Raw genomic sequence first — 17775 nt, forward strand, 5'->3', positions numbered from 1 at the left:
GGGCGCTGCGCTCTGCACGCCAGCAGTGCCCAGCACTGACTGAAATAGACTCTTTGCCCAGCTACAGCTCGGCTAAATTCGGTGCCCAGCCCCTCGGATCCAGGGAAGCAGCACAGGGCCGTTAGCCACATCGCTCGTGGCACATCAGGGACACCACAGCAAGCAGGGACACAGCGTGCCAGGAGCCCGGTGTACGGCACCTGAGGAAGAGGATGGCATGCAGGTGATGCTTCTTGCTAGAGGAACCTGAAGTGAAATAAATACCAAGTCCTGGCCGCCTGTGAGCATTAAAGATTATTTGCCTGACGGGCTCTTGCCCTGACCTCTGTGGTGGCTGGTTTAAAGAGATTAAATGAGAGCAAACTCACGGTTTCTGGGGTTATTTTTCCTTTTTTCCATTTCAGCAGCTACTCGAAAATAGGCTTGTTTATAGAGGGAGAAATCCCCCACGAGTCATGCACTACCCAGACCAAAAAATACTGCCAGCATCAGCCCAAAGTGACCAAAACATGTGCACAGATGGGCAAAATTTACCTCATTCCTAATGATGTTCAGAGTTTGTGCAGCCATGGACATCTCTACAAATTCCCTCCAGGGTTTCCACTATATCCATTATAACAGGGCATCACCCTTAAGTGCACTTGCTGAATCATCCATTCCAGCTCCTGTACTTAATTTTTCCATGATACATTAAATACCTTCCCTTCCTGTCCTAAAGAGCTGTGGGACACACTGGGAGGAACACAAATGGTTTTGGCTCTGACTTGATGCTCAGCTCTGCAAGGGAGTTGTTCACTTGGAATTGCCTGGTGAGCAAGAGAGCTAAGAGAGGTCAGTGGCCAGCCCTAGAGGGATAAATAATACTTTAAATAGGACTCAGCTCCATGCCAGGACCTCCTGTTGAACACTTCCACCTGTAGTTGGCAAAGGATGAATCACTGAGTGCTTCCACACCCCTCTGAAATGAGGAGTAATGGGGTTTTAAGAGAATAATGCTTCATAACACTCAGCATCCTGTTGGATAAGGTAAAGACAAGGCAGAAGCCAGGAGCTGATAAAAGCTACAGCTTGTAATTCCATTGCACCTTCTCTACTCAATAAATGGGTTTCAGTCAGAGCATCTCTACCATCCAACCCAAAAAGGACCTGAAGGGTAAGTTGATTGCATTGATCGTGCATGCATTTTCCCGGCAGGGAAACTGGCCCAGTCCTTGGCTGCTCCTGTCCAAAGTACTCCACTTATTTATTACGGGAATATCGCCAGGGACTCCAGGGCCAGGGAGCGGGACGCTACGGGGAATTCATTGCTCTCTGCGTGCTGGGAACATTAAGTGGGAAGGCAGAGCAGGGGGATATGGCAGCAGCTCAGCTCAGCCTCTTCCCCATCACAGCCCCTGGCAGCCAATCGCTCCTGCCACGGGTTTTGGCAGCCCCGTGGGATCCTTCCCACAGGATTGTCCTTAACCCTTGTGGGAACAGGAGGACTCCAGCAGGCAGAGCAGCATGGATGTGCTGAGACAAACTGCCCTCAGGCTGCTCCTCTCCTCTACAGCCCTGTCACCACTCACACCTCACAAGTGCATCCTACAGGTGAGGAACTCCCCGTGCATCCTGCCTCTATCCCTACATCCAGCTGTGACACCACTCAGGGGTCCAGCCCTGAGCCAAACTACCTCCTCTGCTGCTCCCCAGCTGCCCAGCACTGTAGGGTCTGCTGGTGTAACCATGCCTATCCCTAAAACCCTGCCTGTCTTCCCCAGGGAAGAGTGTAAATCCCTGGACTTTGTACAAAGCACAAACTCTTCTCAGTAAGGTCGGCACTGCTGTTGGCATCCACTGGTTGGAGGGCACTGCTGTCCTAAACCATCCACAGGGAAAGCTGCTAAAACAAGGGGTCTGAGCCCACATTCAGCATCCAATCCCAAAACTGGAGCACAAGGCATTGCACAAGCTCTGTATCCCAGCTGTCATGCCTCTCACCCGGTCATGTCCCCTCCTAAGGGGTGGCACAAGCTTCCCAGAGGTGGGAAGGGGACGTCCCAGGGCAGCTGGAGGAGCGACAGGCAGGACCCAGGGCAGGCTGGCAGCCTCACAGCAGCACTGCCCAGCCCGGGGAGATGGGCCAGGGTAGCTGGGTTTGCTAATTAACCCCGAGGCAATGCCCTGCCCACACAGCAGTGCTCCTCCAGCAGAGCTGCCCCCACCTCTCCCCGCAGGAGGCTGAGCCGTGCCTTGCCGGAGTGTCTTGGAAGGAGAAGGCTATCAGCTCCAAACAGCCGAGACCTTTAGCTCAAATCCATTAATCCTCTTTATTAAACCCGGGTCACCTCTGAGTCCTGGCAAATTAACCAGCATCTCCCCACTGCAAGTACATCAAGAGGAAACGTGCTGTACAGCGCCTGTAATTTTCATGGACCAGGGCTCCGGGGTCAGAGGGCTTCCCGGGCTCCAGTCTCTGCCTTTGTCAATTTAAAAGGGAACATCGGCCTTCGCTTGTATAAATTATGAGAGAGGCAGAGCAGGGGCCCAGGGTGCTCTGCCAGCTCCAGCTGTGCCACTGTCCCCTCTGCTGCCCGGGGACAGGAGCAGGGGACAGCGAGGCCACGAGCAATCAGCCCCCTGGGGGGAAAAATGGGGCTGGGGATATCCTCCAAACAGCTGGGCAGGCAGGGCAGCGCGCTTGGCATCCTCCAGTGCTACCCTGGCCACGTGCCTTCTCACTGCCTCCAATAAATGGCACATCCCTGGTGCCAGCCCAGCTGGGGAGCAACAGAAAGGGAGACTGGAAGGGCTACGCTCCAGCTCAGAAGTGGGTGGAAAATTGCTCCCTTGTTGCCTGAAATTTCACCATTTGAAATATTTCCCCCTCTCTGCGCTGTCCTGTTGGAGCCACTCTACTCTGAGTGCTCACCAAGCCAGCACCAAAGCAAGAGCGGCTCTGGTTCTGAAAAGCCAAGGACATTTAGCTGGGCTGGGGAAGACCTGGGGCCAAATCCCTTATAAAAACTAATTGTACACCCACTAGAAGAGCGACAAAAGAGAAAACCAGCCCAGCCTGGCCTGAGGAAGAAGAACTCTCTGTGGGCTGAGGGATAAGGGCAGCGTGGGGATCAGAGGTCACAGCACTCCCTTCCTCAGATGGGTCTCCTCCTGCTCCTAGAAATAGCATCCTCAAGATAAGCAAGCTTCCCAGAGCCAAGCAAAGAGTGCTCCTACACTCTGTGAGCGAAGATAACAAAAAAACCATTTTTCATGGGGAAAAAAAAATGTGGGAAAATTTCCAAGCAGCTCCTTAAGAGCTGTAAGCATCACATCTATTCCCCTAAGACAACTTCAGACCTGGCACTTCCCAGCACTCTCTCCATCCTTAGCTTTACCACGGGGCTATAAATCCACTGGCTTTGGCTGAAGTTTCTGTGGTTTTACACCAGCCTAAGCCAGCAGAGACTGAGCTGGGGAACCATGATCCAAAGGCCAGGATGCTTGCCCTTAACTCAGTCCAACAGCACAAGGAGTTTTCAATCTGGGGCTCAGATACAGGTAGGATTAACACACAGCACCTCAAATCTCCCAGCCATCAGCTTGTATCACTGCTTTAGTTTTTTATTAAAAACATCACTTCTTGCTGTATTTAATCACAGCAAGGTCATTTCAGTGACACTTGTCAGCATCCTGGCCAAGGAGCCAGAGGAGCAGAGTCCTGGCCTGCTGGCCAGATAAAAGGAGGAGATGCTGGGTTTCATTTCCTTGTTTTCAATTGAGAGATGCCCACCTCGATGTGCAGATTAAGGTGTGGGTGGGCCAGTGTCAGCCCCCCACGGGCAGAGATGGGAAGCTGCTGCTTGCTCTGCTCATCAGGAGCCCTGAGGAGAGAAATTGCATAGTTCTCCCTGTGGCCCTCTGCCCACCTCGAACCAATTTCTGCTCCTTTTAATTCAATTCAGCTCCTCCTGACCCTGGCTGGCTGGAGTTGCAGAGTTTCTCTCAACAGATAGCACCAATTACAGAGGTGTGAAAATGGAAGGCTTTCAATTCGGAGAACAAACCCAAGATACTGGGACTTTATTGAACTGAGAATCAGGGGGGGGGAAGGGGGAGCGGGCAGGGGCATGGGCTCAGCAATATCAACTGTGCTGGCTCCAAAAACCAAATTCTGGGGCTGATCCCTCCAGGAGTGAAGGCATCCCCAGGGGCTGGGGTGGCAAATGGCAGGAGAGGTGCAGGTTCAGGCGTGCAGAGCTGATGGCAGCTGGAGATGAGGGATGCAGAACCCAGCGCTGCATCCCTGGCACGCGCCTCGCGCGTTAGCGGCTGTGTGTGCGTGTGCATTCCCCACAGGGCTGATCCCAGACCCTCAGAACCACATCCTACACATCTGACACAAACTGAGTTTGCTTCCCAGCAGCAGATCCTGCCTGGACTGACTCTGCAGCATCTGCAGCCCAATCCAGCCATTAGGAACAGCGGCACCTCCCTCCACCCCGCTCATGGTGTGACACCACTTTCTGTCCTCACACAAAGCCAAGGACTGTAGGTCAAGCCTCTGGAAATATGAGTGGCAGGATGAGCCTGGTCAGATCTGGGTAGGAGGGCTGTGGCAGGATGGTGGAGCTGCCTGACAGCCTCAGCAGTGAGATCAGCACATGGACTGACTTTACAAAAACTGCACAGTACAGCCTGTGATGATCAGAGAGTCCCCAGACAAAAGCAGGAATGTTCAGTTCATGGGAAGGAGGCAGGGATAAGCACTTCTCTGAGCTGAGCTCACTGAAACTCTTTGCCCAACATGCCCTGATGCTAAAAAAAAAATTCGAAAAGCTGAAGTAAGAAGTCCTAGATGCCCAGGAGAGAAAATGGGGTTACTCTTATGGGAAGCAGAACCACTGAGTAGCATCTCCCACCATCTCTGGATACCCCCACCATCCAGGTACCTCACAGGATGTAAGCATGCAAAAAAGCCTCCCCCAGACCTGAAAATTCCCCTCTCCTGTCCTGTCTTCACCCGACTGGTCAGACCATCAGCACAATGCCTGTGTGCCAACCAAGCCCAGGGGCTACCTTTAATCCAGACACTGGAGACTTCTCCAGATTTCTCTCCATCCCTAGAGATGTTCAAAGCCAGGCAACCTGGCCTAGTGAAAGATATCCCTGCCCAAGGCAAGGATGTGGGATGAGATGATCTTTAAGGTCCCTTCCAACCCAATCCATTCTGTGATTCTATGATTCCCTTCCTTGATGGTGGAAAACCTCATATGGCAAAGCTCTTCCTCCCATGCCAACACTCAAAGAGCAAGGGGGTCCTCTCAGTCTGAATTTTGAGCAACTGCCCAAAATTTTGGCAGGCACATCTGAGCAGGCTCAGCATCTCCTTTCGGAATCCCAGAACTGGGGTGGGAGACACCAAAACAAAGCAGTGGCTCGTTCCTGCCTCTCTCCCAAGAGTACCACGACTCAGAGCAGCTCAGAGTGTGGCTTCCAAGCCAGTGCACGGCACCTCCTGTGCCTCCAGCCAAGCCGTGGCCGCGGCTCCTCCAGCACTGCCCATAAATCCTGCAGCCCGGTAAACAGCGGAATTACGGCGCCCCGCCATTGCTTAGCCGCCTTTGACACTAATTGCTCTGCAGAGTGTGTGCAACTGGCAACACCTTATTAAAAGTGAAATATATTATACTGTCCACTTATTGCGACTTTATAAAGATAAAGTGTCCCGAGGATCCGGAGAGGCTGGCAAAGGCAGCGGCTCTCGGCCCCGCGGCGGCCGGCGGATGCTGCAGCGCAGGGCAGGCGCTGACAGGACAAATGCGTGCTCCCCCTGAAATTCCAAAGAGCGCTTCCATCTGGAGACCGAGGGCTGAGTGAAGAGTGTGCTTGAGAATTTCTCCTCTGTTCGCCTCCTCCTTTCAGCTCCGGGATCATCGCTCTCCAGCCTCAGGGGAAGGACAGGCAAAGATGCAACGTGAAAGGGCAGGGGGATCAACCACGTGCTGCCCTCCTGCCAGCCTGGAGAGGAGCAGAGGGTGCCCCTCCACTCACAAAGGCAGGCTGATCATGAATTCACATTTTCCTTCTTCCAGACATCACTGCCTCAACTGTGCTACAGACTCTCCTGCCAGGACACAAACTGGGGCATCTAAGTGCAGGTTCAAGAGCCTGGTGGTGCTCCAGCTCCCTGCCAGCCCAGCACAGGGATTTTAGCACCTAATGTAGTGATCCTGCACTGTTTCTTCTGTGTTTCTCAAAGCAGGAACTCCACTGTTTCACAAGGAAAAACGCACTTCAGATTTGGAGCTACAGCAAGGACACGTCTCTTAACACGTGTCTCTGCACATGCCTTGGGCAAGTCATTTTCCCTCTTTATTCCTTGGCTCCCCTGTCTACAAAAACAGGTACAATGAAATTTCTCTTCTCCGTGAATTATTTTAAGATCTGCTGGAAACAAACACTGCGTAAGAGTGAGACCTGATATCAGTGAGTTTCAGTAATAAAGGTTTTGATCCAGGCCCCCCGGCCTCGTCTCGCCAGGTAATTTTTGGAAGAATTTTCGTGTTTCTTTTGAATTTATTGGCTATTTCTGGTTGGGAACACAACAGACAGGAGGAAGGCAGACACAGGGGATGCCATCAAAGGCACTTCTGCAGCCTGCAGTGCTCACAAAGAAGTGGTGAGCAGAGAGGGCACAGAAAACCCACCCATGTGAGGTAAAAATCAGCTTCTGAGGACTTCTTCCCAGCAAAATTAAGATATTCCCAGGCACATCACAAAAGTCATTACGTCTACATCCCTCCTGTGGTGTGGAGGGTACAGACAATATTATTTATCACTTATTGGTCATCTCCCTTGTGGCAGAGAGGAGAGATCCACCTCCCACAGTCCATGTGATGCAGAAACACAGCCTGCATCCCTCTTTGATTCCTGAAGGAAATGGCACGTCCTCCACAACGGATTTGAAATATCCAGAGTCTTTGGTTCAACAAGTTCAAATCCAAGCAAGATCAATACCTTCTCACTCCTGAGGTATCAGCAGGTAATTGGGTATCGTGCAGTGATGAGTAACCTAGTTTGCTCAGAAACTGCAAACTTTAATCTTCATCCATTCCTGGTACATAGAATAGCGAGGGAGGAACAGATCAAAGGAGAACAGATCAAATTCAGCTGCATTTGGACCCAGATTGCAGAAAAAAGGACTCATTCTTAAGTAAAATGGCTCAGGCTTCTGAGGTTCAGCACCTTGAGAGATTTGGGTGCAACACAAGGCAGAGAAGTTTCCACTTCTCCAGTGCAGCCACCTGTGACCCCAGCACCACCTCCCCAGGGTTTAGGCTGCTCCTGACCCCCCAGCTTGGACCACAGCCCTCTCCAAATGCACACACAACATCTGAGCACCTCACCCTCTCCAAATATCTATGACTCCCACCCCAGCCCTCTCCCTTTTTCCCATTTCCAGCTTTAAAATGCCCATGGCACCAGCCCTAGTGCAGGCAAGGAGAAGCTGGTCCAGCTTTCCAAGCAGGAAGGTCCTACCCTACTGTAGGAAGTTCCCAACATGGCCATGGAAAGGAGCAGTGCCAGGTAGACTTATGGGCAGAGCGAGACAGAAAAGCACCGGGGGCAGCAGAACGACCTATTTGACAGATTTCCCTGCCGATCAAAGCTAACTTTGCTGAGAGCTTTTGACATCTGATTAATTACGTGGCACTGGCTCGCCTGAAAATCCCGAGTTTCCGGCAGCCCTCACTTTCCCTCCTCGCAGCCCTTGGCGGCCAAACCCGCTCCCCTGGCACCAGCAGAGGAGGGGATGGCAGGAGGTGGCTTTGCCAAAAGTGCTGGCCCGTCCCTGGGAGGATGGAGATAAGGAGGGCGAGGGACAGCTGGGGACAGGGCTCCTTTGTCTGAGGTGCCTTTTGTCACGGGGAGATAGGAGGAGGCAGCCGTGCGCTGACATTTCGGTGACCAAATTAAAATGCACCGCCACAGAGACTAAATGTCATTAGCCTCATTAGGAGTGATCGCATTAAAATAAACAACCACAAAGAAGAAAAAAAAAAAAAAAAAAGAAAAGAAAAAAATTTGAAGTGGAAATTGGCCAATGCCATTAAATAAAACAAATAAATAGGGAGATCCTTCGAGGACTGTGCAGGTGATGCCAACAGAGCAGTGAGTTGAGAAGGGGCAGGAGCAGCCAACATCTCCATGGGCTCTGCTGCCAGGCTGGACTGTGATGAGACAAGTCCCCTGCTGGTGTGGCCCCAAATGGAGCTGCCCCTTTGGGAGAAGTCTTTGGAGCCTCCAGACAGTTCCAGGTTGGCTTCCACCTCAACACCCACGTCCCCCAGGGCTGGCACTGCAGGCACTGCTCTGCCAGCACCTCTGCAATCCAAGGGATGCACCTGTGTGCTGCTCTAACAGGAAGGAGGATTTTTTAGCAGCATCAAGGTTTCTCTTGGATGCTTCCCAGTCAATTACTGGCCAACACCAACTGCATTTGGCTGATGCTCTGTGACAGGACCGCCACCCGAGGTGGAAGGCTTGGTGAAAGAAGTGCCACTTTGTCCTTGCAGAGAGAGGAATTTTTCCTCTAACCCCTCTTGCTATGCAAACTCCATTTCCTTTGGGGCGGGAGAAGTCATCAGAAGGCCCTTGCAAGATCCTGCTTATGACAGAGCAGATTTGAAAGCCCAGAGATCTCCTTCCCCCTCCCTTCCTTTCTGTCAAAAATTATAATCATCATTTTCCAGCTTGCTGAACAATCAAAGTGTGGCCTATATTCGCTGGAGCTCCTTCCACATGCTGCATGCATAGCAACAAGTCCAGGAAACAAAAGCCAGAAGTAAACAGTTGGGAGAGAGGAGGCAAAGGGCTGGCAGGGGACAGCAGGGGGACACTGCTCAGAAAACACGTGCGGCACAGCCTGGCTCAGCCCAGTCTCACCACTTTGGAGCTGCTCTGAGGGCCAGAGCCCCATGTGAAGACCTCTTCTTCCATGCTCTGCAAAAAGCATGGGAATACACATGCCTGGGAAGCGTGGTTAGTGGAAAAGGCAGGACCTGAAGGAAGCCCAAACCTCCTGCTGCGGGGTCAGCTGGTCCTCATGTGGCTGAGGAGCCAGGAGGAGCAACCCATGGGGTGAATCATATAGCACAAAGCCATATGGAGCACAGGTAACCCCAGCTGCCCTCCTGGGAATCCTAAATCCATTGGAAAACCCCACGAGTGCACCAGCTCTGCTCAACACTACAGACATCCCCCACGGCTTTGCTGTCCAGGCAGTCTGAGCTGATGAGGTCCAGTCCCACCATCCCATCCTGAAGTGCAGAGCTCACAGGGAAGCTTTCCTGGGCTACCCTTCCCTGCACTTGGCTTCAGTCTCCAGAGCAGTCAATCCAGCACTTTTCACTAGCGCTGAATTCACAGAAAAGTAAACCTAAAAATATCTCCTCTTTTTCCCCCTTCTTTGCCTCATCTCACACGTGTCCCCGGCGCACATGACTCTGCCGCACAGGCAACAGGTTCAACTTCCCAAAAGCAGCTCCTCCCAAGGGGGTGGCTCTCTCACTGATGGGTCCCTGCAGAACCTGAGCATCCCAAACCACTGCCCTCAGCCATCCCACACTGTCTGAACCTAAGCTGGGACTGGAGGGAGAATCCCCCAGCTCCCAGTCAGCCCCACAACACCTGGGCTCGCGTGTCCATCCATTCACAAGGGTGACACGTCCCCTGCCACTCCCACCAGAAAAGCCACCTTGCCTGGGTACCCATAGAGGGTGAAAACACGATCCCAGAGCTTTGGAGAAGCAGGCAGGAAAGTGTTTCTTCTCTCTTAGCATGAAACGAAGAGGAGCTCCCTGGAAAAACCCACCCACGGAGCAGCAAGTGTCAAAGCCACCTCTGTTATGTGCTGTTGCTGCATTGGTAATTATAAGTACCGTGCCTTCATTAGGGAAAGATGACTGGGAGGCAAGGAGATTTGCAGCAAAGCTGTTATTATTTTTAAGTTTAAACAAAAAGGAGGAGTGTGACAGCTGAAATCACTCCCCATCCTGCACATGCCAGCAGCTGAGAGCATCTCAGGGGATGCTCAGAAGGTAAGAAGGGCTCAGGATCAGTGCCCAGCTTTGGCTGACTGGGGAGGGGAAAGGCAGAGCTGCAAAGCTGAGGGTGACCCCAGGGTCGTGAAGGAGATTACAGATAAAATCCAACAAGTTTTGCTCTATCCCCACCTGACTGCAGCAGAAGGGTCCTCCTGGGTGCCCTGTTCCCCCACAAACCTCTAGGGGTCCATCGCTGCACCCCGACAGCCCCTCTCAGTGACTTTGGTTTCTCACCAAGCAAAGCACAAACTCCGAATTTCATATTCAACTGTAAAATACGAACACAGCTGTTTATGCAGCTCAAAATTCGCCATAACCAAATATTCAAGCCTTTGGAGAAGATTTTCAAAGGCGCCAGTTAAGGCACAGAGCTCCCATCGGTGCCTTTGAAACATCTCTCCCTTTTCAGTTTTTCACAGGGATTCGCACCAGCAAAAGCTCCTCCACCCGGCCGTCTGCAACCACGGAATGCACAAAGGAGAGGCTGTCAAAGAGAAGCTGCTGGAAAATGCAAAGCAAGGTTCAGCACTTTGGGGCATCCTGAAAGGCAGCTGCCAGAGCCACCGACCCCGAAACCCACAGCCCCCAGGGCAAATTCTTCTGGGAACTTGCACCGGGGGGGGATTTGCAGGGAGCAAGAGCTGTGTGTGCCTCCTCTCCCATCACACTCCCTCTCCCCACATTGCTTGGAAATGACAGCGAGTGCTGCTCCTCCCCAGCAGAATTAAAGCATCCTCTAAGAGCCAACACCAACCTTCTCCCTGTACTGGGAGCCAGGAGATGGAGAAATCACCCTCTGGCAGGGAAAGTACAGGCCAGACCTCAGGGGGAGGCAGAGGAAGGCCAGACAGTGGTTTTGGGCTCACACCCCATCCTGCTGGGACACCTTCCCCAGCTTCCCTGACTCCTCCTGGAAGACTGATGATTGCAGTGCCTGATCCACACCTATCCCCAGCCTTTGGGAGAGCACAGAAAATCCCTTTAAGCCCCTCTTGCTCATATTGAAATGATACTAAAGCAGAACTAATGTGCTCCAGGTACTTATTCTCAGGCTTAGTGGCAGGGATCAGCAGCCCTCCACCAGCCCAGCATGCCCCACCAGAGAGAGGTGACAGTCATGTCACAGGCAGCAGGAAAAGCAAGCTCCTGCAGCAGGGACCCCTTCAGGAGGGGATGGGAGGGTGTTTTTTAATGCCTGCAATGTCTGTTTTGTAAATTTAGATGGGTTTTACAACCACCACCAAAGCCAGGCTGCCTCAGCAAGGATGAAGTCACACAGAGTCCCTGGGAGGATGCAGAAAGCAGGTCCTGGGTGCCAGGGTGACAGTGGCACACTGGGGGACACCCCAAGCTCTACAAGCTTCACCTTGATCCCGGTGCCCTGGAGCAGTGAAAAACAGGATTGTCCATCCCCCCCCTGCAGTACCAGATTTTCTGACCACTGCCATGACAAGTAATTTCCCCCAGCCTGCAAAGGCAGCAATATAAATGTCTGAAGAGGCTGATGAGCATTGATTTTTGCCACCTGTAGAGCCATGATGTCACCCTGTGACTGCAGCTCAGACAACGATTCCCCCCTGCCCCAAATTCATTCCCCATCACAGCCCACCCTCACCTCAAACCAGCAGCACCCACAATGCCCAGCAGTTCAAAGCATTTGCCAACAGCTTGGCAATTAAATTACCCACTCACCTCCCTATCCTGCAGCGCTGGACTCATTAAAAACCCTCAGCATCCTTCCCACCTCAGAGAGCAACCCCAGTCCAGGAACCCGCCTCCCCCAAGGCTCCAGATGACAACAGCATTAAGGCTTCCAAATTATTTCAGATAGAAACTTGTCTTACAAAGAAGTAAAAAGCTGCAGAGTAAGACAGTCTCCATGACCAGAGGGGTCAGGGTTTCATTATTGCATTAACCTTTCGTGTCTTTAGATTCCACGAGAGTAAATTGGTAACGAGATGACACAAGACCCAATGGGAAAAATGCATCTTTCCTAACAAAAATAAGAGAAAGAGGGAAAGACAGAGGTGGGAGCAGGAGAAAGAGGAAAAACTGGCAAATAAGCTATTACAGCTAATAATAACTTTGCGATGCTATTTTCTGCAGGAGCCTTCAAGTTGTGATGTTTCCCTTCACTCTAATTACACCTTCTAAAAGCAGGTTCCCTTCTCACTTTAACCACCCCGTGTGAAACTCCCGCAGGATTCGGATAAAAACGGAAAGGAAAAGAGTTTGCACTTCAGAACCAGCCTCTGCATATCCCAGGGGAGAGTCACCTGCACAAAACCTTTGCCTGTGAATAATAAACAGCCCAAGAAAAACATTTTGGGAAAAGGTGCAGGCTCCAAAGGACAGCAGGGACCATTCACCTTCCCTCTGCCATCCGTGACTTTGCCAACGTGACTCGTGTTCCAGCCCACAGCAGTGAAACCATGACTGCAATCACTGCTGGGACAGGTTGGGCAGGGAGGGAAAACATCCAACCTCTGCAGGCCAGGCATAAATAAAAAGGATTGAGATGTTCAAATGCAGGGCAGGAAGGCAAAGCACCAGCAGCCCAGAGTATTTCCCTTCCTCTAATGCAGGCAGAAGGGTTTGGCTTGATGGATTAAGGGCTGAGCCCAGCCAGGCAAAGTCCTGGGCTGGTTTAGCTCAGGGGAACATCCAAAGCCAAAGCAGATATTGCTGCTTTATAGAAATAAGAAGGGAAAGCTACAACTGCATAAGTGTGGATCAAGAAGCCTCTCCCAAGTTTCCAGGGACTTAAATGCAGGGGCCTTTTCCTTCCCTGGCACACGCAGGGGCCAGGGCCAGCCCAGGCCTTGGCTTGGCCCAAACAGCCACATCCTGAGGAAAGTGCAGCAGGGCACTGGCAAACAGCAAATGCACCCTGTCAGGTTTCTGCCAGCTCCTGCAGCTTAAGGACATCTCTGTGACAGCCCATCAAGTGTCACACGTCCTCCCATTTGGCCCACACAGCTGCTTCCATCCATTTCTCTGCAATTCCAACCCACAGAACCTTATCCAGCAGGAGGGTGAAAGAGCCAATGCTCTGCTCAGAGCATCCTTGCTGAGGCACGCCTGCCCCCACGCCAGGCACACCCACCCTGTCCTGCTGAAGATCTATTTTCAAAAAAAACCCCTTTACATGCACAAAGTCAGGCAGCTCACACAGCCATGGCTCCCTTGTGCTCACATGCTAAACTACAGATGCACCATTTTGGTTTCTGCTGCTGCTGAGGAGCTCGAGGCTCTGCTGGTCAAGGGTTCTCCACCACTGCTCCCAAAGCTTGGCCCAGGGGACAGGGCTGACCTCAGTGCTGATGCACATCCCAGCCCCCTGCCATCCCGCAGAGGGGCAACCAGCCCATTCCAGGGGGTCTTGTGCCCATCCCAGGGGGTCCTGTACCCACTGATCTGCTCAGTTTGCAGTGTGACAGCTCCACAGGACCTCAGGATGTGCCTGGTCCCACGGCACAAGCCTCCACAAGCAAGTTCTAACCCAAGAACCCTCCTGTTCAGCCCTGCTGTGGGCAGAGCTGTTCGCCAGCTGTGACATGAGTAACCTCTCCCCTGCCAGCCTCACCCTCTTGCCACCCACACCAACCCCTCAGAGCCCGTGTGTGCCTCAGCTGCTGAAATCACAGCCGTGCCTCCCTCTGCCCTCCCTGGTGCAACAGAACCCTCCCTGGCGGTCATGAAAAACACAAGGCTGGGTTAAGATCGGATCCCAGCCTCGACACCCAGTCCCCATCTGCTTGCACAGGGATGATAATCTCCCCAGCTGCTAAAAGTGCACATCATCATCAAAAACACGCCGGTGACTTCCTCCCCCCGGCGCTCAGCTCCGCTCTCCGCCCCCATCGCCCTCGCTGGATGCAGCGCCCGCTGCCCCGCGAGCATCAGCACGGAGCCAGCGCTGGATGCAGCCCCAGCATCTCCCCCGGAGCCGGGGGGACGAGGCCAGCCCCCGTTTCGGGAGCCACCCGCTCAGTTCAGCGCGGCTGCGGCACCGGCACGGCCTCCCCGAGTGCCTGGATTGGGGCGGGGGGCTCATTTTCACTTTGGAGGGGAAGGCACCGAGTTTGCCTGGCAGGAATCAGGGAAGCACGGATGAGGGCAGCGCAGGGAATAGCATGACAGCTCTCAGAAGAGGGAGGGCACAGCAGGTGCCCAACTCTGAAGGGAAAAAAAAAACTGCACGAGCCCGTCATTTCGAGCAGAGATCGCTCGGGGGGACAGACCCTGCCCAGCTCGGGGGCTGCAGGTGCCGGCACCGCTCAGGTACCGGCGGCTCGGTGCCCACCTGGGGGTCCAGCACGGCTCCGGAGCCCCTCAAGGGGATCACGGGGAGCACTGGGCAATCCCCCGATGCAGAGAAACTCGCTGCCTGCCCGCCTGCCTGCGCGCGTTCGTGCGCAATGTGCGCGGAGCCGGCTCCCTGCGCGCAGAGCCCGCTCGGCTCTCCCACCCTGCCAGCCCCTGCCCTCCCAGCCGCCCCAGAAAAAGCTTCCTGCGCTACCTGGGATGAAGAGCAGGGCAGTGGTGGCCGTGAAGACGATCCAGCAGGCAGGATGGTACATCTTGGAGCTGCGCTAGGCGAGCGGCTGCTTCGCTCGCTGCTGGCTGCTGCTGCCGCCGCTGCTTTCCGTCTGCGCTGAATTCTGAGCAGGTTTAAATCCAATGTTTGCAGAGGGAGGGAGACGGAGTTAGCGAGCTGGAGAGAGGGGGAGAGACGGGAGCAGGCAGTCAGTGTGGCTGGTCTCCCCTTGCACACGCACGCACACTCGCACACAACTGGCAGAAGGAGCAGCGGGCTCCGTGCGTGCTCCGGGAGCGCAGACCTCCTACCGGGCACCCATTGGCTCAGGATGCTGACTGACACACGCACTCCCGCTCTCCTGCGGGCTTCACTCCGCAACCAGGGAGTTAAATGCAGGCATCGACCCCCTGAGCATCCCTCCCGGCACCAGCTGGTGCCCGGGATGCAGGGAGAGGCTCTGGGATGGAGGGAGCAGCTCTGGGATGGAAGGAGCAGACCCAGGATACAGGAGCAGCTCTCAGGATGCAGGGAGCAGCTCTGGGATGGAGGGAGCAGCCCCGGGATGCAGGAGCAGCTCTCAGGATGCAGGGAGCAGCCCCGGGCCGGGATGGAGGGAGCAGCTCTGTGATGGAGGGAGCAGCCCCGGGATAAAGGAGCAGCTCTGGGATGGAAGGAGCAGCTCTGGGATGGAGGGAGAAGCTCTGGGATGGAAGGAGCAGCTCTGGGATGGAGGGAGAAGCTCTGGGATGGAAGGTGCAGCTCTGGGATGAAGGAGCAGCTCTGGGATGCAGGAGCAGCTCTGGGATGGAGGGAGAAGCTCTGGGATGGAGAAGCTCTGGGATGGAAGGTGCAGCCCCGGGATGGAGGGTGATACTCTGGGATGGAGGGAGCAGACCCAGGATACAGGAGCAGCCCCGGGATGCAGAGAGCAGCTCTGGGATAGAAGGAGCAGCCCTGGGATGCAGAGAGCAGCTCTGGGATAGAAGGAGCAGCCCTGGGATGCAGGGAGCAGCCCCGGGATGGAGAGAGCAGCCCCGGGATGCAGAGAGCAGCCCCGGGATGCAGAGAGCAGCTCTGGGATGCAGAGAGCAGCCCCTGCATGGACACAGGCATGGTCACACCAGCTCCTCGTGCACCAGCCACCTGCAAAGGGGAAGGTTTTCCTTCCCCAGCCTGGAGCTGGCTGGTGGGGCAGCCCCAGGCTTCAGCCCCTTGGCTCTCCCTGCCCTCTGCTCCCCTCACTGGGAAGGCAGCAGCAGCTCTTCCACTGCTGAGGCAAACCAGGGAGCAATCCAAGCTTTTTAGCATGAGTGGGTGTTTTTCACACAAAATCTCTGAAACCAGGCAGCAATCTTCCCTGTGCATCCTAACTGGAGACATGATTTTTTTCCCTTCAGCAGCTCACAAAGCCCCAAAAAGACCCTGAGCTCAGGGTACCTGCCCCTGCAGACCCCCTATCCCATACCAAGGAGTTTTCCTCAGGGTCTCCCTTCCTTCCAGGATGCCACAATTTTCTTCTGTACCCCCAGAACCCCCTCCCTGGCACATTCCCACATCTCTGCTGAGCCCTGAGCATCCCTGGGCTTGGGCAGCTGCCCCTGCCATGTCCCCCTCCCACAGCCACCTCCAGATCAAGGCATTCACCAGTCAGGGCTTGAGTTTGCTGCATTGCCAAAAAAAAAAAAAAAAAAAAAAAAAAGTTGCAAAGGTTAGTTTCCAAAATAAATAGTACTTATTTTTGACATTTTCTAAACAAAAAAAAAAAAAAGAAACCAACAACATGTTTCTTATTTCTCACTGCAACTTTGTTAAAAACAGACTGTAAGTGGGGTTTTTTTAATGGTTCAGGACAAATTTTAACCTTCAGTTTTTCTCAAAACCATCTCTTTCCCCACTAGCTCAGGGTTAAAGGTCTCTTTTTGAGCTCCAGGCCAGCCCAAAAGAACTTTCAGCCCAACACTTTGGGTTTCCAGCTAACTCACCACAGCATTCTGGCACCAGTGGCCACACACTCCTCCACATCCCACACCCCAGGGTTTCACCTGCTCCTCGCCTTGGTCTCTGTTCTCACCTACCTGGGCTTGTTCTCACCATCCCTGGATCCCCATTTTCCTGGATTATTTTCCCTCGAGACTCCTTTTTCCATTAAGCCATCATCTCAGGGAGCACCTGGCTAAGGGACCCTCTGCATTGGGGTGCACAAACCCCAATTCCCACAGCCTGCCACAGAGCTGGGGCCAGAGCTCTCCTGGCACCCAAACCCACAAACCCCTGATCATTCCCTCCCCTCTGGTCTTTTTTCCCTTTTGTCTCACCCACCTGTTACAACACAGTATCAGCACATCCCCGTCCATGTCCATCCCTCTTATCTGGCACTATTGTCACACACAGCAGCACTGGGAGGAGCAGGAGCAGTGGGGTTGGAGCACAGAGCCAGGTCCCTTGTGCTCTGGAAGGGGTGTCCCTCACCCAGAGAGGGATGGGAGCCAAGCACACACTGCCAGGACAAACTCCTCTGGCTTTTAACCATTAATTCTTCTTCATTTTCTACTCTGCATGAATAAACCGCAAGTTTTCAAAAGCTTTTAACTCAGCCATGTTCCCACATTATCTGCTGAAGGCATCCCATCTCCTGCATCCTCAGGAAAGCACCAAAGCAAACATGACTAAGGATTTCATTCCTTTAATAAGGGTAAAGTTATGTTGCTTGACCTCTGAAAGAGCTAAATCATCACATGGAGCAAAAACCAGTGAGCAGAGTGTCTCCCTCAGCCTGGGAGAGGACAGGGATATTTCTGTCCTGAATTTCCCTCTAAATGACACCCCAACAGATGACACCAAGCAAATTTATCCTTTGCTTCACAAGTATTTTGGGAAAACAGCTGCAAAGAGACATTTGGGATTTCCCAGGGCTGCCAGGCATGTGGCTGCATCCTTCCTGGCCAGCCCAGGACAGGGACATCTGTCCCCAGGGGAAACTGAGCTGCTTTGGGGCTCAGCTGAACCCTGTGGCTGCAGCTCATCCTCCAAACGCACACAGCGAGCTCTGAATCCGCCCAAGGCAAAAAAAAAGAAATAAAGTTATCTTGGAGGAACTAAAGGAAATGAACAAAGAAATCATTTCTAATTAACAGAAATGTTTGA

General features: G+C 53.4%; 1 protein-coding gene across 2 annotated transcripts in view; it reads right to left on the reverse strand.

Moving 5' to 3' along the window:
• LOC118695693 (opioid-binding protein/cell adhesion molecule homolog) overlaps nt 1–14880 on the reverse strand; it is a 309233-nt gene extending 294353 nt beyond the window's left edge. Inside the window, exon 1 of one of the 2 annotated variants that reach the window (XM_036397403.2) lies at nt 14611–14880. In XM_036397403.2, coding sequence (XP_036253296.1) covers nt 14611–14671 — 61 coding nt within the window. In that variant the 5' untranslated portion in view covers nt 14672–14880. The remainder of the gene's footprint in view (nt 1–14610) is intronic. The other variant, XM_036397404.2, reaches the window with a different exon arrangement.
• Between the last annotated feature and the right edge of the window lie 2895 nt (nt 14881–17775).

Source organism: Molothrus ater, chromosome 22 (genome assembly GCF_012460135.2).
Source record: "Molothrus ater isolate BHLD 08-10-18 breed brown headed cowbird chromosome 22, BPBGC_Mater_1.1, whole genome shotgun sequence".
Classification (NCBI taxonomy): Eukaryota; Metazoa; Chordata; class Aves; order Passeriformes; family Icteridae; genus Molothrus; species Molothrus ater.